The sequence below is a fragment of the Somniosus microcephalus genome, chromosome 34, assembly GCF_052327205.1.
Source record: "Somniosus microcephalus isolate GS21.2 chromosome 34, FLI_Smic_1.0, whole genome shotgun sequence".
Classification (NCBI taxonomy): Eukaryota; Metazoa; Chordata; class Chondrichthyes; order Squaliformes; family Somniosidae; genus Somniosus; species Somniosus microcephalus.
In genome coordinates, this window is record NC_141020.1 from 10,068,228 (window position 1) to 10,095,141 (window position 26,914).

The 26,914-nt window shown below is 46.0% G+C and overlaps 2 protein-coding genes and 1 long non-coding RNA gene across 6 annotated transcripts in view; 1 reads left to right on the top strand and 2 right to left on the bottom strand.

Annotated features, from left to right (window-relative positions):
* The window catches only part of LOC147096752 (striatin-3-like), a 69,899-nt gene extending 69,417 nt beyond the window's left edge, over positions 1-482 (bottom strand). For all 3 annotated transcript variants that reach the window (XR_015074546.1, XR_015074545.1, XM_085973370.1), the window contains exon 1: positions 202-482. Coding sequence is in view for 1 of the 3 variants with exons in the window: in XM_085973370.1 (XP_085829496.1) it covers positions 202-429 (228 nt within the window). In the remaining 2 variants the exon portion in view is untranslated. The remainder of the gene's footprint in view (positions 1-201) is intronic.
* Positions 9-25,015, top strand: fkrp (fukutin related protein). Its single transcript, XM_085973372.1, has 2 exons — positions 9-41; positions 22,509-25,015. Exon 2 carries the CDS (start codon positions 22,686-22,688, stop codon positions 24,189-24,191), a length of 1,506 nt encoding a protein of 501 aa, XP_085829498.1. The 5' UTR covers positions 9-41; positions 22,509-22,685; the 3' UTR covers positions 24,192-25,015.
* Positions 1,910-22,510, bottom strand: LOC147096754 (uncharacterized). 2 transcript variants are annotated; one of them, XR_015074547.1, is made up of 2 exons: positions 22,405-22,510; positions 1,910-3,670 (listed from the first exon to the last, which is right to left on the bottom strand). It is a non-coding gene; the product is annotated as an uncharacterized LOC147096754 (long non-coding RNA). The 2 variants fall into 2 exon arrangements; XR_015074548.1 differs by lacking the exon at positions 22,405-22,510 and adding an exon at positions 7,583-8,568.
* Positions 25,016-26,914: the final 1,899 nt, after the last annotated feature.

Genomic DNA, 26,914 nt, shown 5'->3' on the forward strand with positions numbered 1-26,914 from the left:
CAAGATGGCGACGCACCAGCGACCCTCCGCAACAATAGAAGGTAAAACAGACAGAAGCCTTTCTCCCTCACAAAGCACATTTTTTCCCACTCGTGTTTCCTCAGAGACCGATACCTTTCGACGTAAAGAACCGACCGGGACACACAGGGCGGGGGAAACCCAAAGAAGTTGGGTTTTCATTGAGAAGGAGAAACCACTTACTTGCAACTCGGCTTTTTCCGCTTCCCATCGCGCCTTCTCCACCTCGAATCGCGCCCATTCGTGCTGGATGAAGTGCAAGATGCCCGGCACCGTGTAAGAATCCGGCTCGGGCGAGTTTTCCGAGGGGAATTTTTCCAGGCTGGCCGCCGCCACCGCCGGCATCGGCGTCGTCGGACAGCCCGGGTTGCCGAGCGCTGAAGCCATGGCGGCGGCTGGCTGCCCGTCCATTGTCGGCCGGCTGAGGCTCCCGGTCTGTTTCCCCCCCGCCCGCCTTTGCCAGATAGTGAGACACCCCGTCCGCCAGGCTGGGCGGCGCATGCGCCGTGCGGCCGGCGGGCCACCGACATCCTGCCAAATAGTGGCTCCCCCACAACATCCTTCCCATCCAGTCCTGGCTGATCATCCAAATTCAGTACCCTGTCCCTGCCTTCTCTCCATAATCCCTTGATCTCTTAAACCTTAAGAAATATATCTAACTCCTTCTTGAATATATTTAATGAATTGGCCTCCACTGCCTTCTGTGGAAGAGAATTCCACAGGTTCACCACTCTCTGGGTGAAGTAATTCATAGAAACATAGAAGATAGGAGCAGGAGTAGGCCATTCGGCCCCTCGAGCCTGCTCCGCTATTCAGTGAGATCATGGCAAATCATCCAAATTCAGTTCCCTGTCCCTGCTTTCTCCCCATATCCCTTGATTCCTTTAGCCTTTAAGAAATATATCTAACTCCTTCTTGAATATATTTAATGAATGGACCGCCACTGCCTTCTGTGGTAGAGAATTCCACAGGTTCACCACTCTCTGGGTGAAGAAATTCCTCCTCATCTCTGTCCTAAATGGCTTACCCCTTATCCTTAGACTGTGACCCCTGGTTCTGGACTCCCCAGCCATCGGGAGCATCCTTTCTGCATCTAGTCTGTCTAGTCCTGTTAGAATTTTATAAGTTTCAATGAGATCCCCTCTCATTCTTCTAAACTCCAACAAGTATAAGCCCAATCGACCCAATCTCTCATACGTCATTCCTGCCATCCCAGGTATCAGTCTGGTGAATCTTCGCTGCACTCCCTCCATGGCAAGAACATCCTTCCTCAGATAAGGCGACCAGAACTGCACACCATACTCAAGGTGTGGCCTCATCAAGGCCCTGTACAACTGCAGCAAGACATCCTTGTTCCTGTACTCGAACCCTCTTGCTACGAAGGCCAACATACCATTTGCCTTCTTAACCGCCTGCTGCACCTTTCACGACCACCGGACGTCCCAAAGCGCTTTACGGCCAATGAAGTTCTTTTTGAAGTAGCGTCGCTGTTGTAATGTGGGAAACGCGGCAGCCGATTTGCGCACAGCAAGCTCGCACTAACAGCAATGTGATAATGACCGAATCATCTGGTTTTTTTGTGATGTTGGTTGAGGGACAAATATTGTCCCCAGGACACCGGGGATAACTCCCCCCTGCTCTTCTTGGAAAGAAAGACTTGCATTTATATAGCGCCTTTCATGACCACCGGACATCCCAAAGCGCTTTACAGCCAATTAAGTTCTTTTTGAAGTGTAGTCATTGTTGTAGGAAAATGCAGCACAGCACCTCCCACAAACAGCAATGTGATTATGACCAGATAATCTGTTTTATGTTATATTGGTTGAAGCATAAAAATTGGCCAGGATACTGTCGAAGTTTCGACTGTTCAATAAGACTCTGTGAAACAAAGTGATCGTCAAAGGCAGACTTTATTTAATTACTTGCTAGCAAGGGGAGCTTCACGTAGGCAAAGGCTATCGTGACTTCTCCGAATACATGGACAAAAACACCTCTTTTTATACACAAAGATCAAAACCTTTTATCACATGGTATGGTATTGAGACACAATTAATAACATTAAGAAAGAGATGAGTAAGGAATGTTTAAGGTCAACAAGAAGATGACTAAAGGGTCAGCAGAGCCTCGGTGTCTTAAGAATAGATAATCAAAAGTCATGATGCAGGAATACCTTTAGATAAAGTGAATTAATTTTATACAATGGAGACGGTTTGTCTCTCACTTTGGTTCTGGACATTCATACGAATGTTTACAGTACATGTCCTTCGGTTATCATGCTTTTGTTCTACTAGGCTTATCTTGTTTACTGGAACTGCTTAGCCTGCAAGCTACAAAGGAGTCACATCCTCTTCCTTAAACCGCTTCCTAATATGGGCCTGCCCGTTTCCCCTTATGTTATACTGTGTGAAGCCATTTTGGCCTGTTGAAACAGTTCCAGACTCCATTTTAATATAAGAGAGTATGTGTGCTTATTTTATACTAATTTTATGTGGATATATATTTCTATGCTGATGCACTTCTACATTCCCCCATTTTGTCCTACCTAGGACAATATAGCCCACATTAATTCTTTCAGTCCCTTTTGTCGGTCCTCGTGCCAAATTTAAATTTTGGCCTAAGGATACCGACTTCATTTCCGTTTTGACCATCCCCGGGATAATACCTGTATTGATGGCTGACCTTATCTAAGATCGTCTCTCCTCTCTTGTCTATCCTAATTGTTAAAATCGTATTTTGTCCAACCGTATCATCTCTTCACGAAAGGGATTGTCCTGATCTCCCTCCATAAGCGGAAAGCATCGCCAGCCCATAGCAACTTACTGGTTTGATTAAACACCTTGGTCCATTCTAGTAAAAACGTTCCCTGCTTGGTCAGACCAGGAATAGGTGATTGCCACGTGACTGTTTGATTGCAGGAACTCTCTCCTATTCTCTGTCCAACCTTCCTCCCTACCTTGACCTCCTTTTTAAGGCATAACGACCCTTGCGGTCTGCCAACTCCTGAGGTGTTAGTTAAGGAGAGGAAGGGGGCGCTCGAGTATGGTTATAATTGGGTTGATACCATCCCTGGAAGGTGGTCAGATTATAACCTGCTGATCTCCACTGAATCATATCCATGGTTCTGTCTGGGTTGCCTGAACTATTTCGCCTTATGATCCATTCTGCTGTTTCGGAAATATTAAAGGGAATAGATCTTAGTGGGATTCCTCCTGTGGTGTGAATGGGTATATGGGCACAGACCCAGCAACTAGATCTACCACTATCCTTAGCATGCTCGTAAGCCATATACAGAAAAGTGTTAACATGTAATTCTCGTTTCTTTCGGGGTTCTTCAATATATCTCTGACAGTTTACGTATACCATCTCAATGAGCACATACAGCGTAAACAATAATTTCATCGTCTCAAGTCTTTTTTTTTAAATGTCCCCGTCTGGTGCTTTCTTGCAATGGGATGCGTGTATCCAGGTCGGTCTTTCCTTGTTTTTAACAGCTGTGTTCGTTGTCAGGAGTACTTGGTATGGCCCTTCAAAGCGTGGTTGTAGTCCGTTCTTTCTTTTGAAGACCTTTACGTATACGTTATCTCCTGGTTCCAAGTTATGGCACCTTCCTTCCGCTGGTTCCGTTTGCGCCTCTTTTACCTGCTGGTGAAAGCTGGAAATACATCTAGTTAATGCAATACAATAGTTTAACATGTTCTCATCCATTTTATGGATGTCCATTTGCTTAACCGTAAGTGACGCTGAAAATGGCAGTCTTAGGGGTCGTCCCATAACAATCTCTTGTGGCGATAGTCCGGTTGTCCTGTTAGTTGCTGCTCGCATTATCATCAATGCTAGGGGTAATAGTTCGACCCATTTAAGTCCAGTTTCATTGCAAAGTTTAGAAAGTTTAATCTTCAGCATACCATTATATTTTTCTACCAGTCCCGCTGACTGTGGATGATAGCTGCAGTAGAAGTCCATTGTCACTTGAAAGTTGTGCAGGTATACCAAATCGTGGTACAATTTCTTTTAACAAACATTTTGCAACAGTAACTGCATCATTTTTTTTTACATGGATAGGCTTCAATCCATCGTGAAAACACATCTACAATAACTAATACATACTTAAATCCTAAACATACCGGTAATTCAATAAAATCCATCTGTAAATGTACAAAGGGTCCTGTTGGATTTGGGTGGGAGGCAGCCTGTACCTTTTCCGTTTCACCTGGGTTCATTGTTTGGCAGGTAATGCATTGTTCACTAATTTGTTTTGTAATTGTCACTGCCTGGTGAATACCAAGTTTGTGTGATATAGTCTGCCATCCCCCCTTTGCCTGCATGTGAACATGTGGACACATCAGGCAATCCATGGGAGTATTGACTTGGAAGCCACCATGCGGCCATCATGGTAGACCCATACTCCTTCAGGTGTTTTAAAACAAGAATCATTCACCCAAGCTAACACTTCGTCCGGACTGGCCTGTAATTGATAGGCCAAAACGTCATCAATTGTGGGTGGGGGATTGTCTGGATCTTGATTTCCAAGAACATATGCAGACACTTGTGACCCTGTGTCAGAAAGAGCAGCAGCCTTAGCTGCTCGATCCGCCTTATCATTGCCCAAAGAAGCCTGGTCTTGATTGCCTGTATATGCTTTGCATTTAATAACAGCAATTTTTGTAGGACACTGGAGAGCCTTTAAAAGGTTATCAATTTGTTCAGCATTTTTAACTGTAGATCCTGATGAAGTCAGGAATCCTCTAAGTTTCCAAATTTGACCATAATTATGAGTGACTCCAAATGCATACCGAGAGTCAATATAAATATTCACTGATTTTCCTGTAGCTAAAATACATGCTCTTGTAACGGCAAACAGTTCTGCTTGTTGTGCTGAAAAGAAAGATGGTAGTCAGCATACTTGGATAATTGAATGATCATCGGAAATGGCATATGCACTTTTTGGCGAGCCCTTTTCGTGTCTGAGGGCTGATCCATCCACATAAAATATAAAATCGCTATTGTCCAGAGGAGTTTCTACAATGTCTATACGAGGCTTAGTGATAAGCTGAGTCACTGATTCACAATGCCTCTTGGGTAGGTGATGCAATTAGCAGGTCGTCTACTTACTGTATGAGGGTTAACCCATCGGTTAAGACAATGTTCTGTAAATCATGTTTGAGGCACTGTGAAAAGAGAGTTGAGCTTTCTGTATAGCCTTGTGGCAGGCAGCCTGGTCCATGTGTATTGGGTTCCTTTGAACGTGAAGGCAAACAGGAACTGGGAATCTTGGTGAATAGGAATGCTGAAGAAGGCTGAGCAGAGATCAATGACCATATAATACCTTGAATTAGGAGGTATACTGGTCAGGATGGTGGCTGGGTTTGGGACCACCGGGTAGGCAGGGAGAACAGACTCGTTAACTGCTCTTAGGTCTTGAACCAACCCTGACTTATTCTCCACTCCTGTTGAACTGCAGCTTTTGATAGGCGTAGGACCATCTGTCCTAGATCAGAAGGTTTGAATTCATGCGCCACTGCTAGTGTACAGTGTGGCTTAGAGTCTTTTACCCTGAATAATTCCCATGCTGTTTGGGTCAACAAGATTGGTGACGCTATTCCTTCTTGCCCAATTAAAATTCTTCGGATTTTAAGTGAATATTTCTGATGCAGAAAGGGCTTGTAATTAATTGCCACTTCTAGATCTTCTCCCGTTTTGTCATAATAGGCTATACAGTGCAATTTATCATGCCAATGTCCCAAATTAAACTGCTTCTGGTATTCTGATACTGATCTTGTGGCATACTGCAATGCTCCCACAGCCATCAGTAATTGTTTACTGAGGTTGTCATCATGATTAGTCCAACAATACAAAATAGGAGAATTGTGGACCTGCAATGGGTACATCCCACATCTGTCAGTTGGAACATATACCTTCAGTCCTTTTTCCATACATGATATCACTGCTTTCATTTTACACAACAAATCTCTTCCTAATAAGTTGATGGGAACGTCTTCAGATAATAAGAATGCATGCTGTTCATGAAAGTCTTTCATCTGTACATCCAATGGAGTGGGCCATACCATAGTCTGGGTTGTTCCTGAAAGTCCTACACACTTGACACTCTGATTGATACAATTGATACTGCATATTGTTTAGTCAAGAGCGAATTAGTTGCTCCAGTGTCTACCAAAAAATGGAACTTGTGTTCCATTCATATTTAAATTTATAAATGGCTCTTCTTTAGAATTTAATGATACTGCAGGCAATTGTACCACAGCCTGTTGTTCCTGGGCAATGTCTGGGGTGGGCTCGAAGTAACGTCATGCTGAACAATTTGGATTTTGTCCAAACTCTTCGTTTGGGCCACTTTGATTTCCCCAGGGATTGCTAGTTGTCCAATTAGTCTGTGGGCGAGTGTGAACCTGGGCTTGGGTATTTCTGTTTCCAGATAAATTTTGTGGACCCTGCCAACCCTGATTTGTTTAACTTTTTGTTGTTTATTCTGTTCCTGATTAATCTCATCCCTCTTTTTTATTATGTTTACTAACTTCTATACTTCGTTCGCGTCGCCTCTCTGCTTCCTTTTTCCAATCTGAGAAGGCTGACCAATTTACTTCTTTTTTTTTCCTTTTCTCTGCGGGTCTCTAGTTACTAGGCAATTCTCTAGACATGTTATTCTGTCTAAATTAAAGGTTCCGTCTATAGGGAATGGGTATTTGTCATTCTTGGTCCAATTAGACCATTTAGGTAAATCATTTGTGGATGATCGGCCACAATTTTGAAAAATATGGAAAGCTGGGGTTCCCCTTTCGGGGACCTTGCTTTGTGCAGCTCCCATCCTAGTTAGTTCTCAATTTCCACTAGCTGCACTTGTTCTGGGTCGCAAGTTTTACCCTCAACCCTCTTACGACCCCTACAGGATGACCAAAGTGCTGAGAGCGATGAACAATAACATACAATAATAACAATCAAGAAAAATACTAAGGAATAACTTGAAGGTCCAAACAGATACACAAAAGAACTCAGACATGAAATAACGTAGGTACAGTTATGCAGGCTTTCTACAAAAGCTAAATTACAATCCGACAGTTTTCTCGATCTGCGTGGTACGCTCTACAGATCGAGGCCTTATTTTACAAGCTTTTGACAACTAATGACTGAGTATCACGATCCTAAGTGCCTTTATGCCTCTCCGCCCACTTCAGGGTCCTGACCTTCGCGTGGGGGATTTCCCCTCTTAACAACCGGTCTAAGGCTGCGCGTTTGAGACAGGCACTTCCTTGTTCTAGTCGATCAACTCAGTCACCAACAGTTTTTTTTTTAATCTTTAACAATTTTACATATGCATATAACATATAAGCGTTATCTTACAAAACAGTTGTGTTTTATTTCTGAATCCTTATGCTATGCTTATCCTTATTTTAACTACCAATCTATCCTTCGGGATTACTAGGTAGTCCCTTCACAGATTTACGTCACTGTGCACTCTCTGCCTATCCTTCGAGCTAGTCTCTTCACAGGTCTTCTGGTACCCTTTCTGTGTCTATCCTTCAGGCTAATCCCTTCACAGTACACTCACATATATTCCGGAACTCAACCTGGTCGCGACCTTTCTGTTGTCTCCCTTTGTCCGATAGTTTTGAAACCCGAACCGGCAGTATCCTCCTCCTTTTAATGTCAAAAAGAAGCCAAAGGTTACAACAAGTTAACTCAAGTTCCAAACACACATGAGTCTTAACCGATCGCAGTGCTCCCGTCGGAAGTGACAGACTACACCTACTATGTATCTAAAGAGAAATCCTTTTCTGTGAGAAAACCTCACTTATGGCCATTCAGGATTTGTCGTTAGCAAAGTATGGTGTCCTCGTCCGTGACTTACCGAAAGGCAGCAAGCGATCTCGGTGGAACCTCCAAGAAACTGTCGAAGTTTCGACTGTTCAATAAGACTCTGTGAAACAAAGTGATCGTCAAAGGCAGACTTTATTTAATTACTTGCTAGCAAGGGGAGCTTCACGTAGGCAAAGGCTATCGTGACTTCTCCGAATACATGGACAATAACACCTCTTTTTATACACAAAGATCAAAACCTTCTATCACATGGCATGGTAGTGAGACATAAGTAATAACGAAGTAAACATCTAAGAAAGGAATGAGTAAGGAATGTTTAAGGTCAACAAGAAGATGACTAGAGGGTCAGCGGAGCCTCAGTGTCTTAAGATATGGTTAGCCAACAGATAATCAATAGTCATGATGCAGGAATACCTTTGGATAAAGTTAACTAATCTTATACAATGGAGACGGTTTGTCTCTCACTTTGGTTCTGGACATTCATACGAATGTTTACAGTACATGTCCTTCGGTTATCATGCTTTTGTTCTACTAGGCTTATCTTGTTTACTGGAACTGCTTAGCCTGCAAGCTACAAAGGAGTCACATCCTCTTCCTTAAACCGCTTCCTAATATGGGCCTGCCCGTTTCCCCTTATGTTATACTGTGTGAAGCCATTTTGGCCTGTTGAAACAGTTCCAGACTCCATTTTAATATAAGAGAGTATGTGTGCTTATTTTATACGAATTTTATGTGGATATATATTTCTATGCTGATGCACTTCTACAATACCGGGGATAACTCCCCTGCTCTTCTTCAAAATAGTGCCATGGGACCTTTTATGGTCACCTGAGAGAGCAGACGGGGCCTCGGTTTAACGTCTCACCCGAAAGACGGCACCTCCGACAGTGCAGCACAGAAATAGGTCATTCAGTCCAGCAAGTCCACACGTGTGTTTTTCTCCACCTAGCCTAATCCCACTCTTCTTGCTCCCCCCTCTCCGTCCTTTAATAATTTTTTTCAAGCAACTATATGCTTAATCTTGGTATTTCATAATTTTGCCAGTAAATGATCAACTATAATACAACCCACCCGTCAATAATATATAAGAAAAATAGAAGATACAAGGATTGATTTTCAATGATGGGTAGAATTGGCTCTTGTTTACGATGTCAAGGTATCAATTAGCAGTAATGGGAAAGATTTTGCATCCAAGACCATGATAATTAGGAACTGGTTGATGCAACTAAGTCCCCAACCACAACCCATTGCAAACTGCATATGCCAAAGATTTACTCTCTTTATTTGCTTGGACAGGAATAGGCGTGGCCGAGGATGGGTTAACTCGAAATTGCCTTGTTGGGGTGTCTGCCCATCTCAAAAGCACAACCAAGATCAGGAACTCGCTGCAGAAGAAAATCAGTTTTGCAGATCAGCAATGATGCACCAAAAAATGTGAAATGACCCCTGCATAGGGTTTCCAACTCTAGTTAAATGTATTCCTGGCGGTGTCATCATGTGACCTCCCACCTCCAACTGCCCTGCCCCCACGCTCCCGCCATTGGTCGCCTGACACGTCCATCCTCGTGGCGCCCCATCCTCCCACGGCCAATTGGAAAGTGAAAAGACTTAATTACATAAGAACATAAGAAGTAGGAGCAGGAGTAGGCCATACGGCCCCTCGGGTCTGCTCCGCCATTCAATAGGATCATGGCTGATCCGAACCTAGACTCACGTCCACTTCCCTGCCCGCTCCCCGTAACCCCTAATTCCCTTATCTGCTAGGAAACTGTCTATCTCCGTTTTAAATTTATTTAATGTTGCAGCTTCCACAGCTCTCTGGGGTAGCAAATTCCATAGATTTACTACCCTCTGAGTGAAGAAGTTTCTCCTCATCTCAGTTTTGAAAGGGCAGCCCCTTATTCTAAGATTATGCCCCCTAGTTCTAGTCTCACCCATCAGTGGAAACATCCTCCCCGCATCCACCCGATCAAGCCCCCTCACAATCTTATATGTTTCGATAAGATCGCCTCTCATTCTTCTGAACTCCAATGAGTAGAGGCCCAACCTACTCAACCTTTCCTCACGTCAACCCCCTCATCTCCGGAATCAACCGAGTGAACCTTCTCTGAACTGCTAATTGGATGATCCTTGATGACATAGAATTATACAGCACAGAACAGACCATTCGGCCCAACTAGATGTTTATACTCCACACGAGTCTCCTCCCATTCCATCTACCGCATCTCATATCTTTCAGCATATCTTTCTACAGGAAACTTTCGTTTAACCGGAGGTTAAAAGTCCGGAAAGCTCTATCTACCGGCAAAATTCAGGAGCCGTTTCCTATAAGTTTTTTTACTTCTCGTTACTTTTTTTTTCCCCAGTCAGGCTCTGCAAGGTCTAGCTGAAGCTGTTGCTTAGCTACGGAGACGCTTTTAAGCTGCGGCCGACTGTTTTGAAGCTGTTGGGTTTGTTGATTCACACGGAGCTGAAAAGCTCCGTATGTTTTAACATTAGCGCTGGTTTATACGGCAGTTTTGATGGGACGGCACCAACTTGGTCCCGTCAGTGCCGGATACCAGAAAGTTTCCTGTATTCACTTTTCTCTCTTGTACTCGTCTAGTTTCCTTTTGAAAGCATCTAAGCTAATTTGCTTCAACCACTTGCTGTGGTGCAGCGAGTTCCACATTTGAACCACTCTCTGAGTAAAGACATTTCTCCTTATTTTCCTATTGGAATTATTAGTATCTATCTTGGATTTATGGCCCCTAGTTTTGGATTCTCCCACAAGTGGAAACATTCTCTCCACATCTACCCTGTCCAACCCGTTCATAATTTGAAAGACTTCCGTCAAGTCTCCTCTGAGTCTTCTCTTTTCTAAAGAACAAGTCCCAACCTGCTCAATCTTTCCCGATAGCCATAATCCCTCAGTACTGGGTGTTCAAAGAAAATTAAGAAAAACATACTGCTCCAAAGATTTTTCTCCTGGGTTTGCACGCAGTAGTGTCCTGGAAATTAATCTTCAATTCCTGGAGACTCCAGGCCAACCCTACCCCTGAACGCAATACTCCATGCACAGCCAGACACCACGCTGGCCAGCACGTGTGTGAGAGAACACGCTAGCGTGAGCCTAATCTATCCATTACATGTATAATAGCCAACAGCAACCAGCAATTCAACTGCACCTCCCAAAAATCCGCGACCTCTACCACCTAGAAGGACAAGGGCAGCAGGCGCTTGGGAACATCGCCACCTCCAAGTTTCCCCTCCAAGTCACGCGCCATCCTGACTTGGAAATATATCGGCCGTTCCTTCATCGTCGCTGGGTCAAAATCCTGGAACTCCCTCCCTAACAGCACTGTGGGAGCACCTTCACCACACGGACTGCAGCGGTTCAAGAAGGCGGCTCACCACCACCTTCTCGAGGGCAACTAGGGATGGGCAATAAATGCTGGCCTTGCCAGCGATGCCCACATCTCATGAATGAATAAAAACAAAAGTGAAAACAAAGTATTATCTTCTTAAAATTATAAATATGAGTTATCTTTAATACTGACTCCTGCCTTTGACCACAAAATACATTTGTTCAAGTGAAATTCAAATTATAATAATAGTTTTCTTAAATGGTACCAGATTCCTTGCCCTGGATGCAATGTAGAGAGCGCAGCCAATAGTTATATAATAATATTTAATATTCCTATTTCTAGAGTCCAGGAAGCTGCCTAGAGTGCGTCTGCTATCAGCTTTTGGGGAGAGGGTTCTTCAGCTGAACCTGAGGTAAGTCTCTTCACTCAGTAGTGCGGTGGTCTTTCCCATGACTGACTGAGGCAGGACTCAGTAGCTGCCACATGGAGGCCAATTGAAACCCAAGGATAAAGAGACTGGTCGATGTATTGTGACCTACGGACGTCGTGAAGATTGAAGTCTTGGGGAGCAGACAGATGTTTAGAAGAATGAGAGGTGATCTCATTGAAACATTTTCGATTCTGAGAGGGCTTGACAGGGTAGATGCTGAGAGGCTGTTTCCCCTGGCTGGAGAGTCTAGAACTAGGGATTATAGTGTCAGGATAAGGGGTCGGCCATTTAGGACTGAGATGAGGAGAAAGTTCTTCACTCAGAGGGTTGTGAATCTTTGGAATTCTCTACCCCAGAGGGCTGTGGAGGCTCAATCACTGAATATATTCAAGGCTGAGGTGGATAGATTTTTGGATGCTAGGGGAATCGAGGGTTATGGGGATCGGGCAGGAAAGTGGAGTTGAGGTGGAAGATCAGCCATGATCTTATTGAAAGGTGAGAAGTCACACAACACCAGGTTATAGTCCAACAGCTTTATTTGAAATCACAAGCTTTTGGAGCGCTGCTCCTTCGTCAGGTGATGAAGGAGCAGCGCTCCGAAAGCTTGTGATTTCAAATAAAGCTGTTGGACTATAACCTGGTGTTGTGTGACTTCTCACATTTGTCCACCCCAGTCCAACACCGGCATCTCCACATCATTATTGAAAGGCAGAACAGGCTCGAGGGGCTGTATGGCCGACTCCTGCTTCTATTTCTTATGTGACTCAGACTCAGCTGAGAGTGGGAGTGGAAAAGTCGCCTCTTCTGGGGCTCAGGGTGAAGGGCAGCTGAAACAACCTGGGCCAGAGCCAAGTAGACTAACTTCTGCAATGTGGCCTGCAGGGCTTGTGCTCCTCCGGGACATGGAACCAGGCAATGTCAGGAACTAGACCAGTCCCCCATGTGTTCAGGGGTGACGTACACTGTGAACTAGTGCCCTCCTGGTCTGTGTGCACTCTTCCAACCTTTGTTCTCTCACTCACTGTTTTGGAGGGCAACTCAATACATCTGATGCTAAACTTTAAAAGCAGTTGTATGTGTTCCTCATTTTTTAAAATAAGCAGAAGTTTGAAAATTGGCTGGCCCGTTTCCTGCAATACAACAGTGACTACACTTCATTGGCTGCAAAGCGCTTTGGGACGTCCTGAGGTCCTGAAAAGCGCTATATAAATGCACATTTTTGAACACTTAAGGGAATCAAGGAATAGGGGGATAGCGCGGCAAAGTGGAGTTGAGGTAGAAGATCAGCCATGATCTCATTGAATGGCGGAGCAGGCTCGAGGGAGCAGAAGTCCTGCTCCTATTTTTTATGTTCTTATGCTTTCTTTTCATGATGGCATAGATATCTCATTTGTATTTCTACCCTCAATTTTCTACCCGCTCCCCCCCACTAAAATGTTTTTTGCCCTTCCCCTGAAGGTGCTGATTCTTACTGAGATACAGCCCTGTAGGTGCCCGTACCTTGACTAAGTGGTGAGGCTTTATATACGTCAGCAGGATATTTCACTGCGCCACATCCTGTCCTCGCTCCAGCAAGGTGGGGAGGGGGGCGGGGGTCACTGGATAATGGTCATAGAAGTATAGAAGATAGGAGCAGGAGTAGGCCATTCGGCCTCTTGAGCCTGTTCCGCCATTTAATGAGATCATGACTGATCATCCAAATTCAGTACCCTGTCCCTGCTTTCTCCCCATATCCCTTGATCCCTTTAGCCTTAAGAAATATATCCAACTCCTTCTTGAATATATTTAATGATTTGGCCTCAACTGCCTTGTGTGGTAGAGAATTCCACAGGTTCACCACTCTCTGGGTGAAGAAATTCCTCCTCATTTCTGTCCTAAATGGCTTACCCCTTATCCTTAGACTGTGACCCCTGGTTCTGGACTCCCCCGCCATCGGGAACATCCTTCCTGCATCTAGTCTGTCTAGTCCTGTTAGAATTGTATAAGTTTCAATGAGATCCCCTCTCATTCTTCTAAACTCCAGCGAGTACAAGCCCAATCGACCCAATCTCTCCTCATACGTCATTCCTGCCATCCCAGGTATCAGTCTGGTGAATCTTCGCTGCACTCTCTCCATGGCAAGAACATCCTTCCTCAGATAAGGCGACCAAAACTGCACACAATACTCAAGGTGTGGTCTCACCAAGGCCCTGTACAACTGCAGCAAGACATCCTTGCTCCTGTACTCGAACCCTCTCGCTATGAAGGCCAACATACCATTTGCCTTCTTAACCGCCTGCTGCACCTGCATGCTTACCTTCAGCGACTGGTGCACAAGGACACCCAGGTCTCGTTGCACTTCCCCTTTTCCCAATCTATTGCCGTTCAGATAATAATCTGTCTTCCTGTTTTTGCCACCGAAGTGGATAACCTCGCATTTATCCACATTATACTGCATCTGCCATGCATCAAGAGGGAATCCTGGCTGGTTTTAATTTTTCTCTCTTTCCTAACCCAAGGACCACTGACTGATTGTGGCACTCCCCTGCAGCTGCCTCATTACTTCTCCCTTTATACTATTCGATGGCATGTTTCAGTGTAGAAATTCATTTGCTTTTTAATCCATCCAGGTTTCATGGTCATCCGGACATGTCCTATAACGCGCAGAAATCACCAACAAAACTTCACGTCTGGGACTGATAGTGTGACGGAAGCATCTAAACTAAAGGTGGAAGAAACCATTTCTTAAGTTCAGGTGAATCTCTGTCTACATTATTTCAATGTTAAGCAGCACCTCAATTTTAAAATTCTTATCCTTGTTTTCAAATTCCTCCATGGCCTACTCGCCTCTCCCTACCTCTGTAACCTCCTCCAGTCCCCACAACCCCCCCGAGATATCTGCGCTCCTCTAATTCTGGCCTCTTGAGCATCCCCGATTTCCATCGCCCCACCATTGGCGGCCGTGCCTTCAGCTGCCTGGGACCCGAGCTCTGGAATTCCCTCCCTAAACCTCTCCGCCTCTCTTTCCTTCTTGAAGACGCTCCTTAAAACCTACCTCTTTGACCAAGCTTGCCCTAATATCTCCTCATGTGGCTCGGTGTCAAATTTTGTTTGATTACGTTCTTGTGAAGCGCCTTGGGACGCTTTACTACGTTAATGGCGCTATATAAATGCAATTGTTCTTTCTTTTTTTTAAAAAGTATGCTCCCAGTTTTGATCTTCTGTCTGTGCTGAGCCAGTAAGGCAACAGTCAGGGTGCTACAGTTGCATCCCTGAACTAGTACGGGGAGAATCAGCCATGGTTCTTGCTCCTGAATGTTGTCCAGTTATTCATTCTGGAAAGTCCACGTGCATGGACATCAGGTGAGGACAGCATCTGGCAATGGCCTTCATGGTCGAATATCCTGCCAGCACTGCTTGGGTTCACACCTGAAGAATGGGGACTTGGGCAAGGTACCAGAGAGGACCTGTTTCCGCGTCAGCACCTTCAGGGGAGAGGGGAGGGAGAAAACTGCCAAAAACAAAGGATCTGGGACCGTCTGGTCTAGTACCCCGTCATAGTGCTTTGAGCCAGTCAGCCAGCAGGGGTACTGACCCACTGTTCTTCTTGCACGCATTTTGATTGAAGAGGCATTGACAAGGAGCTGAGGAACTGATTGTCCGCTCACGCTCTTAGCCAGCGGAACATGGGACTGGAAGGACGCAGTGTCACACAAGATGGTTAAGAAAAAAACTTGGATGGCAGAATGTTCCTGTGGACTCTTCTCTACCAGACAATGCTCCCCTCCCATCTACCCATCATACTTATGTTCTCGTTGCAGATGTTAGCAACATTGCAGGGCCGCCACCTTACAAGAAGTGTCCTGAAGAACAGTTTTCCCTCATTCGGTAGAACTCTCACCTCTGAGTCAGAAGGTCATGGATTCAAGCTCCACTCCGTAGGAATATAGGAACAGGAGGAGGCCATTTAGCCCCTCGAGCCTGTTCCGCAATTCAATGAGATCATGGCTGATCTGTGACCTAACTCCATAGACCCGCCTTTGCCCCATATCCCTTAATACCTTTGGTTCACAAAAATCTATCAATCTCCGATTTAAAATTAACAATTGATCTAGCATCAATTGCCGTTTGCGGAAGAGAGTTCCAAACTTCTACCACCCTTTGCGTGTAGAAGTGTTTCCTAACTTCACTCCAGAAAGGCCTGGCTCTAATTTTTAGGCTATGTCCTCTAGTCCTAGACTCCCCAACCAGGACTCCGAGACTTGAGCATATAATCTAGGCTGACACCTCAGTGGGAGGTGGGCACTTGAACGAGGCACTAATTCACTCGCATCTATTCTGATTTATCCCAAACTCGCCTCGGAATACCCCAGCTCACTTTTCAATAAGCATCAAATGGCCCTCAATTATACAGCACATTATTCTCTCCCAGCACCAGCAATTTGTATTTATATAGCGCCTTTAATGTAGTAAGGCACTTCATAGGAGCAATTGTCAAACAAAATTTGACACCGAGCGACATAAGCAGATATTAGGGCAGGTGACCAAAAGCTTGGTCAAATACAGGAAACTCTCGATTTACCGGCACCTAAATAACCGGAAATCTCGGTTAACCGGCAAAATTCAGGAGTAGGTTCAGGTAAGTTTTACTTCTTATTAGTGGCAGTTCCTCGATCTGTGGCTGTGCAATCGGGTGTGGCTGCACATGTTGCTAAGCAACAGGGATGCTTGGTCTGTGGCCGGGATTCCTGCACGTGTTGCTAAGCAACAGGGAAGCCTGGATTTGTTGCTGTGTACGGAGCTCTCGTACCTTTTAACTATACCTCTCTGTAATCCGGACTTTTTGATAAACCGGCACCACGCCGGTCCCATCGGTGCCGGATAAAAAAGAGCTTCCTGCAGGTAGGTTTTGAGGAGTGTCTTAAAGGAGGGGAGAGATGCAGAGAGGTTTAGGGAGGGAATTCCAGAGCTTAGGGCCTCGGCAGCTAAAGGCACGGCCGCCAATGGTGGAGCGAAGAAAATTGGGGGTGTGCAAGCGGCCAGAATTGGAAGAGCGCAGAGATCCACCTCCCCTTTTCCCCTCTCTATCTTTTCTAAATCTGTTATACCCTGCAATGTTTCATTGAATCCTGGACTGCATAAAGGTATAGAGTACAAAAGCAAGGAAGTTATGATGAACCTGTATGGAACACTGGTTCGGCCTCAACTGGAGTACTGCGTCCAATTCTGGGTGCCACACTTTAGGAAGGATGTGAAGTGCCTTTGAGAGGGTGCGGAAAGGAATTGCAAGAATGGTTTCAGGGATGAAGGACTTCAGTTACGTGGATAGACTAGAGAAGCTGGGGTTGTTTTCCTTAGGGCAGAGAAGGTTGAGAGGAGATTTGATGGAGGTGTTCGGAATCGTGAGGAGTCTGGACAGAGTGGATAGAGAGAAACTGTTCCCATTGGCAGAAGGGTTGAGAACCAGAGGACACAGATTTAAGGTGATTGGCAGAAAAACCAAAGGCGACATGAGGAAAAACATTTTTACGCAGCGAGTGGTTAGGATCTGGAATGCACTGCCTGAAATGGTATTAGAGGCAGACTCATTCATGGCTTTCAAAAGGGAATTGGATAAGTACCTGAAGGAAATAAATTTTGCGGGGCTACGGGGAAAGGGCGGGGGGAGTGGGACTAGCTGAAGTGCTCTTGCAGAGAGCCGGCACGGGCTCGACGGGCCGAATGGTCTCCTTCTGTGCTGTAACCATTCTATGATTTTATGATCTGGGTGGGTTGGAGGGTTGGAGGAGTTTACAGAGATAGGATGGGGCGGTACCATACATTTAGGTGGCTTGTTCAAAAGTTCTGAATAAAAATGCCATTTTTTTAAATGGTCAGGGCGGAGTGGGAGGTTGGTCTTAGCCGTGGTTCAGTGGGCAGCACTCTCGCGCCCTTGTTCAAGTCCCACTCCAGGGACATGAGCACGTCACCCAGGCTGACACTTTAGTACTAAAGCAGATCACAAAAGCACACGGGTGTTCTGCGGGATGGTTGGAAATCTGAAATAAAAACAGAAAAATGCTGGAAATACTCATCAGGTCAGGCAGCATCTGTGGAGAGAGAATGCGGCGGGAGTTTTTGTTAAAAGGAAAAGATTATCTGGCCATTTGTGTCAAAGGTGCCGTCTTTCGGATGGGACGTAAACCCAGGCCACGTCTGGCTTCTCAGGTGGACCAGAAAGATCCCATGGCACTATTCGAAGCAAAGCAAGGAAGCGCTCCCTGGTGTCCTGGCCAATATTTAAACTCTCAACCAACATCACTTTTTTTTTTTTTAAAAGGCAGATTATCTCATTACTGTTTGTGGGAGCTTGCTGTGCGCAAATTGGCTGCTAAGTTTTCCCACATTGCAACAGCGACCGCACTTCAAAAGAAGCTGCAAAGTGCTTTGGAATGTCCTGAGGCCTTAAAGGTGCTGCCTAAATGCAAGCCCTTTCTTTGATTGTAGACGGAAAGGTACAGTCTGTGTCTGAATCTGATGTCCCGTTGGCTGTCAGGAAATTCCACTCTTTGTTCAACCCACTGAAGTCTTGGAAACAGTAACAGCCCACACCCTGTGTGTTTGAACTGATGCCCAGGCCTGAACTCTCTCTTTAAAGGAGGAAGTGCTTTCAAGGACGCAGAACGCCCGTGTGCTTTTGCACTTATTAATACCCCAATGGTTCTCAGTCCACCTGGTCACGATGCTTCCCCCCCATCCCCTCAGTCTGTTTTTCCATACACTGGGACTTAAATTTTATTCAGGAATGAGCGCTGAAGTGTCAGTGCTTTCTGCCCACCTGAACTGACCCAGTTGAACTCACAGTCAACTTGCATTCTGCCCTGCTCACCAGCGTTTTATATGGATTCAACTTTAACCTGAGCACAGTGGTGCCTGTTTTAACCGCATGAGCAACTGGCAACCTCCTCCAGTTAGGCAGCTGGAGCAAAGGTACCACAAAAACACACTCCTGATTAAAGTGAAAATGCTGGTGAGTGGACAAACTGATGGAGGGTCACCGGCAACTCAAAACATAAAAAAAGATTTTACACAACACCTTTCTCGAACTCAGGGCATCCCAAAGCGATTACCGTCAATGAAGTACTTTTTGAAGTGTAGTCGCTGTTGTAATGTAGGGAACGGAGCAGCCAATTTGCGCACAGCAAGATCCCACACACAAAGAGGAGAGAGAACAAAGAAAGATCAATGAACTAAATGACCAGGTCGTCTGGCTTTTTTTAGGCATTGATTGAGGGATAAATATTGGCCAGGACACTGGGGAAAACTCCCCCTGCTCTTCTTCGAAAGCGTGGTGGGATCTTTTACGTGCGCCCGAGAGGGCAGACGGGGACTCGGATTAATGTCTCATCCGAGAGACGGCACCCCGGACAGTGCAGCACTCCATCAGTACTAGCGCTGGAGTGTCAGTCTGGATTTTGTGCTCAATGGAGCGGAACACGAACCCAAGGCCTTCTGACTCGGGCGGGAGTGCTCTCTCAAACAGTCATTGAAGAAGTCCAAAGCCTTCAGTAGCTGGAGTTTCGGTAGAGCTTGATACCATATCTTGGGACAAATGACACGGCATGTGACTGGAAGGCTGTTTCCAGTGGGGTTCTGCAGGGCTCAGTACAGGAAACTTTTTTTTATCCGGCACGGACGGGACCGACGTGGTGCCGGTTCATCAAAAATTCCGGATAACCGAACGCTATAGTAAAAGATACGGAGAGCTGAGAGCTCCGTATAAAGCAACAAACCCTGTTGCTTAGCAACAGCTTCAGAACAATGGCCACAAGTTGCAAGTGTCTCTGTAGCTTAGCAACAGCTGCAGCCACACCCTTGCACAGCAACAAATGGAGGAAGGCAAGTAATAAAAGTTACCTGAACCTACTCCTGAATTTTGCCGGTTAACCGAGATTTCCGGTTATTTAGGTGCCGGTAAATCGAAAGTTTCCTGTACTGGGTCATTTGTTTTTTGTGGTACTGTATATATCAATGATTTGGACTTGAATACAGGAAGTATGATTAAGAAGTTTGCAGATGATACATAAATTGGCCGTGTGGTTGATAATGAAGAAGAAAGCTGTAGACTGCAGGAAGATATCAATGCAAAAAGAAAATACTGCAGATGCTGGAAATCTGAAATAAAAACAGAAAATGCTGGAGATACTCAGCGGGTCAGGCAGCATCTGTGAAGAGAGAAACAGAGTTAACGTTTCAGGTCGATGAGCTTTCGTCAGAACTGGAAAAAAGCAGGAAATGGAACAGATTTTTAAGCAAGTGTGGCTGGGAAATGGGGGAGGGAATGAAAGAACAAAAGGGAAGGTCTGTGATAGGATAGAAAGCAGGAGAGATTAAGAGACATTGAGAGACATTAAGAGATATTCAAGGCGAGAGGAGGTGGTAATGGGACAGGTTAAGGAATAAAGGATGGCTCTAGATGAAGTGTAAATTGTGCTGGCAGAATGGAAGACAGCTGCCACGTGGGAGAGAGGAACAGACACAAAAGTGTGGATAAAAAATATATCAATGGACTGGTCTGGTGGGCAGAACAGTGGCAAATGGAATTCAATCCGGAGAAGTGTGAGGTAATGCATTTGGGGAGGGCTAACAAGGCAAGGGAATACACTATAAATGGTAGGACACTGAGAGGTGCAGAGGATCAGAGGGATCTTGGAGTGCATGTCCACAGATCCCTGAAGGTAGCAGGACAGGTAGATAAGGTGGTTAAGAAAGCATACGGGATACTTGCCTTTTTTAGCCGAGGCATAGAATATAAGAGCAGGGAGGTTATGCTTGAACTGTATAAAACACCAGTTAGGCCACAGCTAGAGTACTGCGTGCAGTTCTGGTCACCACATTACAGGAAGGATGTGATTGCACTAGAGGGGGTGCAGAGGAGATTTACGAGGCTGTTGCCCGGGCTGGGGAATTTTAGCTATGAGGAAAAATTGGATAAGCTGGGGTTGTTTTCTTTGGAACAGAGGAGGCTGAGGGGAGACCGAATTGAGGTGTATAATATTATGAGGGGCCTAGATAGAGTGGATAGGAAGGACCTATTTCCCTTGGCAGAAGTGTCAATAACCAGGGGGCACAGATTTAAAGTAATTGGGGGAAGGTTTAGAGGGGATTTGAGGAGAAACTTTTTCACCCAGAGGGTGGTGGGGGTCTGGAACTCACTGCCTGAAAGGGTGGTAGAGGCAGAAACCTCATTGCATTTAAAAAGTACTTGGCTATGCACTTGAAGTGCCGTAACCTACAGGGCTACGGACCAAGAGCTAGGAAGTGGGATTAGGGTGGAGAGCTCTTTGTCGGCCGGCACGGACACGATGGGCCAAATGGCCTCCTTCTGTGCCGTAAATTTCTATGATTCTCAGAGTGGAAATCCAGGGCAGTGTCATTTGTGTCAGAGGCAGTTTTGCACTGGACTTCGACATTTATAAGTAAGAGTTTCTTGGCTGGAATTTTCTGCCGTTTCACTCCTCCAGTTACACAAAATTACAGTCATCCTCCACCACTCAGTAATCCATGCAATGCCCTAAAAAAATCATTTAAAATATTTTAATTGTTGAGAAGCCCCGGTGAGGGCCAAAGCCGCACAATATAGGACAGCAGCCAGGTTGAAAAGAGGAAGGCAGAAGCTTGAGATAAATCAGAAAGTAAGGGTTAGTGGACGCCAAGCTTGCAACTTAAACGCATGTAAATTGTCAGAGGAAGGGGAGACCGAGGGAGGAGAGGAGTTCTACAGTTCAACAGTCCCGTGAAAGAAACAGTCGGAGAAGGGAGACAGTTTGATGAGTCTGGACTTCAACCACAGTGCGGAAGCAGAGACTATGAAGAGGATATGGAATGATATCTTTGGAGAAAGAACAGAGGAAATTCAGAAGAGCAATGCCCATAATAGAAAAATAGGAGCAGGAGTCGGCCATTCGGCCCTTCGAGCCTGCTCCGCCATTCAATATGATCGTGGCTGATCCTCTATCTCAATACCATATTCCCACTCTCTTCCCCATACCCCTTGGTGCCTTTAGTGTCTAGAAATCTATCGATCTCCTTCTTAAATATATTCAGTGACTTGGCCTCCACAGCCTTCTGTGGTAGAGAATTCCACAGGTTCACCACCCTCTGAGTGAAGAGATTTCTCCTCATCTCAGTCCTAAATAGCATCAGTGAAACAGAAAAAGAGAGCAGAAATATGACGTACTGCTCAATAGATCCTTGGGCATTAAGGGAATCAAGGGATCTGGGTAAGAGCGGTAAAGTGGAGTTGATATAGAAATTTAGCCATGATCTTAAGAACATCAGAAATAGGAGCAGGAGTCGGCCATTCGTCTCTTTGAGCCTGCTCCGCCATTCAATAAGATCATGGCTGATCTTCTGCCTCATCTCCACCTTCCTGCACTATCCCCATATCCCTTGATTCCCTTAGTATCCAAAAATCTACCGATCGCAGTCTTGAATGTACTCAGTGATTGAGCAACCAGATCCCTCTGGGGTAGAGGATTCCAAAGATTCACAACCCTTCGAGTGAAGAAATTTCTCCTCATCTCAGTCCTAAATGGCCGACCCCTTATTCTGAGACTGTGGCCCCGAGTTGTAGACTCCCCAGCCAGGGGAAACATCCTCCCTGCATCTACCCTGTCACTCCCCTTAAGAATTTTATACGTTCCTTATTGAATGGCGGAGCAGGCTCAAGGGGCCATATGGCCTACTCCTGCTCCTATTTCTTATGTCCTTATGTTCTCCTGGTTGGTACTCTATAAGTGCAAAATATCCACTGACCTGTATCTTCAAGAATACCTAACTGGGGAGATTCCAGTCTGTAGGTGTTCATCAATTGGGTCTTGTGCTCAGTGTCCTTCATAAATGTTTCTTTTTGTTTTTAGATCCAATGAAGACAATGCATATCTGATGAATTAATTGCAATTATTAGTTGTCCAGGAATCAGGATCTTGACTTGACTGCTAATTGTTACGATGTCAAAAGACAACAAGATATTATTCAAGAAAAGCTGCTACTTGAACTAATTAAGTACCAACACTACTGAATTTATAAAAAGCACAATGCGGGTTAGTTTTTGCCAGATACTGCTGACCGGGGCAATAATGATAAATCTAGTGGTACTTTACTACGTCTCCAGAACCCAACAGCAAATGCTGAAGCACAAAGACCCAGGGAAGGCGGCCTCCCGGAGGCCGGCGGTTTCAAGAGTCACTGGGATCACGGTGCTGATACGCGAGTTCGAAGACTTTGAGAATTGGGTGGTGGGCGTGGTGCAGTCCTTCTTGAAAGAAAGGCCGGACCAGCCCATTGTGGTGGTCGCTGACAGACTGCCATACCCACCGTTGGACCTTCCCGATAAGCGGAACGTGCAGGTAGTGCTGTTGAAGGCGTCCCCGGATCAGCCGTACTACGTCACCAAACCCGAGTTCTACATCAAGACCGAGTACACCCTTCTGGTGCCCGACGGGGTGCAGTTGGACTCAACTCAGCAGCTTGACCGTCTTCTTCGGGAATTTGAAGCCAACAAAGGGATGGTTCGAATGGTGGCAGCCCCTGTTCAGGCGGCAGGAATATTTCAGTGCCTAAATTTGCGGGTTAGTCTAAAGGAGTGGAGTGCGGTCAGCAGCCTTTCTCCAGCCCAGGTTTGCGATGCCATTGGCGGAGAGGCCGTGGTTCTCCTTCGAACCGAGGATTTGTTCAACCTCTCTCGGCCTATGGTGCGGCCGCTCATGACCTCCCTCTTCGTTCAATCTTCGCTGCACGGCTGGAGAGTGAAGATGGCAGAGAACGTGGTGTTCTCCTCGTACCACCGCTCCTTGTTCATGTCGGCCCACAACCAGTGGAAGGCCGACATCAACGCGAAAGCGAGGTTGGCCCAACTCTTCAAAGACTTTGGCCTGAAGCACGTGGTCCAGGCCGACGGGAAGGAGCAGTGGTACGGATGCAACAAAGACACCCCTCGCTGTTTCGGCACAGTGCACGAGGACACGCCTGAGTACCTGTATGAGGACAGGTGGACTCCGCCTTGCTGCCTCAAAGCCTTGCGCGAGACCACTAAGTACGTTATAAACATCTTGGAATCCTCAGGTGTCCGCTACTGGCTGGAGGGCGGAACGCTTCTGGGAGCTGTCCGTCACCAGGACATCATTCCATGGGACTACGATGTGGATCTCGGAATATATCTGGAAGACGTGGAGAATTGCGAGTTCCTAAGGAGCCTGGACTCCGGTTCGGTTGTTGACGAGAAGGGCTACGTGTGGGAAAAGGCAGTGGAAGGGGACTTCTACCGAGTGCAGTACAGTGAAAGCAACCACTTGCATGTCGACTTGTGGCCATTCTATGCCAGGGAAGGAATCATGACCAAAAACACTTGGATGGACCACAGGCAGGATGTGGAGTTTCCCGAGCACTTCCTTAAGCCGCTGGTCCCCATGCAGTTTGCTGGGGTGACTGCTTTTGCGCCCAACAATCACAGGCGCTTCCTGGAATTGAAGTTTGGAGAGGGGGTCATCGAAAACCCTCAGTACCCAAACCCCGCAAAGAAAAAATTGGAGAAGATGGACTAAATTGAGGATAGTAGACATCTCGGAATGAATTACGGGACAGTTACGCCAGGGGCTTCAGATGTTAGATCTTTTTGAGACATGCTCTTGCCTCGAAACACAATATACCAGATATTCGTTATTCCACGTTTGTTTCCATCCTGTTTCCTCTCCTGAAGGCACTGGCTCTTCCTGGGGGTCAGTTCTCCGAGCACCAAGGCACTATCTGGCCCTTCTTCATGTACGAGTCCAGACAGTGATCGTTGACGAGCTACTGGAAAATGGAGAAGTCGCAGATAGCCCGATCCCATCCTATCCTCGCCCGACACCCGCACGCTCGCCCTTTCCAACAGGAGGCGCTGCATCGTCACAGGAGCAGGAACCCTGGCTGATCTCGGCCACACCCCCAAGTCCAGCTGAAGACAGAGAGATCAAACACAAGACCTTCAGATCCTCTGGCTCAGTATCACACCGAGCGGTACATTTACCCGCAGAGCCACGAGGGGTAAATACACAAAATAAAACTACAGCTTGGATGAACAAATGTGGGAACATAAAGAGGCAAATTTGCACGGAAGAGACCAAATTGTGAGGGGGCACCTCAAGACTCCCAACTACAGAGTTACGAAGGGTTATTTGATTGAGCTCAGAAAATAATATGACCTGAACGTGCATGCAAAATTTGAAATGTAAAAACAAGCAGAGCACTAGAGGGTGCTCTGTGACAGTTCAGAGTCTGGACTGAACCAGCTAAATTCCTGATGTATTACCTGAAAAATATGCTGTTAACTCTGTGTGTCAAAATTCCAATGAACTAAACCACTGCCCATTAAATAGAATTCACAATCCAGGCTTCAAGTATTCCCCTGGTTTCTACTCTAATCTAAGCCTTTATCAGCTCGGTTTCCGAATTCTCCAACACAAGTTCCAGCTCATCCAATACTCTGCCATCTGCACCTGACCTGTTCTGTCACCTCCATTCCTCAGTGCATTAGTGTCAAACCATTAATCATCCTCTACAGATCCCGCCATGGCCTCGCCCTATCCTACCTTTGCAATCTCCTTGGCTCAGGAGTAGTACTCTCATCTCTGAGTCAGAAGGTTGGGGGTCCAAGCCCCACTCCAGAGACTGGAGCACATAATCTATGCTGATACTTTGGCGTAGTACTGAGGGAGTGCCGCACTGTCAGCGGCGCCATCTTTCAGATGAAACATTTGACCCAGGTCCCATCTGCCCTCTCAAGTAGATGCAAAAGATCCCGTGGCACTAGTCAAAGAAGATGGGGGAGGGGGGGTGGTGGTGGTGGAGTTTCTCCCAGTGTTTTGGCCTACATTTTGCAGATGATCTGGTCATTATCTCATTGTGGGAGCTTGTTGTGCTAAAATTGGCTGCAGCATCTCCTACATTACAAAAGTGACTACACTTCAAAAGTACTTCAATGGCTGTGAAGCACTTTGGGACATCCTGAGATTGTGAAAGTCGCCAAAGAAATACAAGCTCTTTCTTTCTTGCAGTCCTACATTAGGGTTCACTGCTTCTGATCGGAAATGGGAACCCTAGCTGATATTTTTAACTCCTTTTCACAGGGTACTGAGACCAAGCACACCACCTTACTGCCGCCCCGGCTGGGATCAGTTAACTCACCACAGACCGTTGGAGCAGAGCTGGGCCCTTCCACACATAAGAACATAAGAATTAGGAGTAGAAGGAGGCCATTCGGCCCCTTGAGCCTGCTCCGCCATTCAATAAGATCATGGCTGACCTTCGAGCTCAACTCTACTTTCCCGCCCGATCCCCATATCCCTTGATTCCCCTAGAGTCCAAAAATCTATCGATCTCGGCCTTGAATATACTCAACGACTCAGCATCCACAGCCCTCTGGGGCAGAGAATTCCAAAGATTCACCACCCTCTGAGTGAAGAAATTCCTCCTCATCTCGGTCTTAAATGGCCGACCCCTTATCCTGAGACTATGCCCCCTAGTTCTAGACACTCCAGTCAGGGGGAAACAGCCTCTCAGCATCTACCCTGTCAATCCCCCTCAGAATCTTATATGTTTCAATGAGATCACCTCTCATTCTTCTAAACTCCAGAGAGTATCGGCCCATTCTACACAATCTCTCATCATAGGACAGCCCTCTCATCCCAGGAATCAATCTAGTGAACCTTCGTTGCACCGCCTCCAAGGCAAGTATATCCTTCCTTAGATAAGGAGACCAAAACTGTACACAGTACTCCAGTTGTGGTCTCACCAAGGCCCTGTACTATTGTAGCAAGACTGCCTTACTCTTACACTCCAGCTCCCTTGCAACAAAGGCCAAAATACCATTTGACGTAAGAAAACTACTAGGCACTTGGTCTAAACGTTAAACAAAGCTTTAATCAACTGTTTTACAACATGGAGGTCTAGTTGTGTCCTTCACTAGTGCCTGTTAAGAATGTCCTGCGCAAGCTGGGCCCGTGCCCGAGTATTTATACTCTCCCTGGACAGCACCACCCGCAGGCCGCTCAGTATTATTTCATATAAGTCTTTCATGAATGACTGATTCATGTCACCATTTGTTTTCCTTATTGCTTGCTGTACCTGCATGCTAGCTTTCTGTGTTTCTTGCACGCAGACGCCCAAATCTCTCTGAACATAATTTAAAAGTTTCTCGCCATTTAAAAAAGATTCTGTTTTTCTATCCTTCCTACCGAAATGAATAACCTCACATTTCCCTACATTATACTCCAACTGCCACCTTACT

Coding starts and splice junctions, on each gene's coding strand:
- fkrp (XM_085973372.1), top strand. CDS start 22,686: ATGCGGGTTAGTTTTTGCCAGATACTGCTGACCGGGGCAATAATGATA.